This window comes from Chiloscyllium plagiosum, unplaced genomic scaffold, assembly GCF_004010195.1.
Source record: "Chiloscyllium plagiosum isolate BGI_BamShark_2017 unplaced genomic scaffold, ASM401019v2 scaf_11754, whole genome shotgun sequence".
NCBI classification, from domain to species: domain Eukaryota; kingdom Metazoa; phylum Chordata; class Chondrichthyes; order Orectolobiformes; family Hemiscylliidae; genus Chiloscyllium; species Chiloscyllium plagiosum.
In genome coordinates this window covers 25,954-28,460 of record NW_025212769.1, presented here as the reverse complement: position 1 = coordinate 28,460, position 2,507 = coordinate 25,954, and the positions used below count along the sequence as shown (strand labels likewise).

Here is a 2,507-nt window from a genome sequence, read left to right as displayed (position 1 = left end):
CTGCCACAAACCAAGATCCCATTGTTTCCTCCAGGTTCCACCCTTTACCTTGGTTTAGAAAGTCACCATTGTTCAGTTTAGATGTGAACACATTAATTTCTTCTCTCTCTTCTTTCATTTCTCCTTTTCACAGCATCCCGCTATGAGATGAGAATGAGTGACCACCTCCTCCAGCTACGGGACAACTTCACAGCAGCTGCCCTGGTTAACCTCACCAACTTGAATCCACGTCCATTTGGCTCAAGGGAAACATTCACATTTGTTCCCAAAAACACGGAACTGCAAAACGGGACAACGCTCTACTTCGCTCTCTGCGCCTACGATAAACAGGAACAGTCATCTGAAATGTCTAATGTGGCCAAGGTTTATGTCTTTGTACCTGCACCTCTGGTTGAGCACGCAAAAGGCAGTAGTGTATGGAAGGTGATTTGGATTGCGATTGTTTTTGCAATTCTGGTGTGTTTGATCATTGGGATTGTCAATTACCTGGTTCAGAAAAAATGCAAAAGTAGAACTTTTGCACTCGTTTAATATCCTTGCTGGAGGAATGAGCAGGGAGCATGCAATTAATTGGTCTAATTATTCAAACACTCAATCAGACTACACTGTATGTTATAAAGATTTCATGCTGAGAGTTTGTAGTCCATGAATAGTATATCTCCAATATTCATGCTATTTTCCAGGGATTTCACAGCTTTTCGACCAATGTTGTGGTGCACCTTTCCTCATTGTTGGCTTGGAAGAGATAAGAAGCTGAATGGATAAATGCAGGAAGGATGTTCCTGACGTCTAGGGAGTCCAGAGCCAGGGTCACAGTCCAGAGATACAGAGTAGATTAGATTACTTACAGTGTGGAAACAGGCCCTTCGGCCCAACAAGTCCACACCGATCCGCAACCCACCCGGACCCATTCCCCTACTTTATCCCTTCACCTAACAATTCATCTAACATTTGTTTGGACTGTGGGAGGAAACCGGAGCACCCGAAGTAAACCCACGCAGACACGGGGAGAATGTGCAAACTCCACACAGTCAGACGCCTGAGGCGGGAATTGAACCCAGGACTCTGGCGCTGTGAGGCCACAGTGCTAACCACTGAGCCACTGTGCCACCCACAAAGTAGGCCATTTAGGACTAGAATAAAGAGAAATTCCTTCACCCAGAGCATGGTTAGCCTGTCTGCCAATGAAAGCAGTTTTGATCAAAACATTGAATGTTTCCAAGGAGTTGGATACAGTTCTCATGGCTAAAGGGTATGGAGAGAAAGCGGGTACCAGGTACTAAGTTGGATGTTTTGCCATGATCACATTGAACGGTGGAGTACGCTGGAAGGAACGAATGGTCAACTCCTGCTCCTATTTTCTGTGTTTCTCTGTTTAAACTGAAATGGTATGACAGACACAGCCCAGGGGACATAAGCTTTGGTTCTCACCCATCTTTGTATCTTATTTTTTGGAACTTGAGCAATTCTGAGTACTCTTCCATTCTGTGTAATTGATTTTAAAAAAATTATTCTGCTCTTTTGCTTTAAAAAAATATATCGTGTAATCAGAATGGTATTTTCCTGTAGAGACTGACACCATTTAATTAGAAATTCATGAAAAATGGCCCTGGGGCAACATTGCTATTTGAAGTCAATTCTCACAGAGAAAGTTTTCTGAAAACAACAATACCATTCAACTTCTACACTACTATCATCAACAATATACATCCAATTGGCTCATTTAATATAAGAATATCAACAAGGATCACAAATGGAAATATGCATCGAAAGGAAACTTCAACCATGAATGGAGGGATTAGATGATTGAGACTAAAACAGGAATTGCTGGCGAACTTCAGCAGATCTGGCAGCATCTGTGGAGACAGAAACAGAACTTGTGTTTCAGAATCTGAAGAAGTGTCGCTGGACCTGAAACATTAACTCTGATTTTCTCACTCCACAGATGCTGCCGGACCTGCTGAGGTTCTCCAGCAATTCCTCTTTCTGTTTCAGAATTCCACCATTCCATGTTTCTTGCTTAGCTGGTTGCCCGTCCAGTCGGTGAGACGGTGAGGAAATGTATAAGGGAAGAAAAGAGAAGAGCAGCAATAAAGGGATTCTGATTGGCTGAGCCAGAAAGCAAGGTTAAACATCGCTGATGACCTGACAGCAAAGGTGGAGCTATTGTGGATGAGTTAGGAATTTGGGAATGATAGGAGTCCTGTGGAATAATTATGTTTAGTGTTCAAGATGGAGAGAGATGTGGGAGAATTTCTCCCTTTTCTCACCTCTTGGCTGATTGCAACTTAGAGTCATAGAGTCATAGCGTCATAGAGATGTACAGCACAGAAACAGACTCTTCAGTCCAACTCGTCCATGCCAACCAGATGTCCCAACCCAATCTAGTCCCACCTGTCAGCACCTGTCCCATATCCCTCCAAACCCTTCCTGTTCATATTCCCATCCAGGTGACTTTTACATGTTGCAATTGTACTCGCCTCCACCACTTCTTCTAGCAGCTCATT

The 2,507-nt window shown here is 43.4% G+C and overlaps 1 protein-coding gene across 1 annotated transcript in view; it reads left to right on the top strand.

Annotated features, from left to right (window-relative positions):
- Nucleotides 1-133: 133 nt before the first annotated feature.
- Nucleotides 134-2,507, top strand: part of LOC122547464 (calcium-activated chloride channel regulator 3A-1-like) — a gene marked incomplete at both ends in the record, with an annotated part of 28,190 nt that continues 25,816 nt past the window's right edge. Inside the window, 1 exon segment of the mRNA XM_043686084.1 lies at nucleotides 134-423. Within this exon segment, the coding sequence (XP_043542019.1) occupies nucleotides 134-423 (290 nt within the window).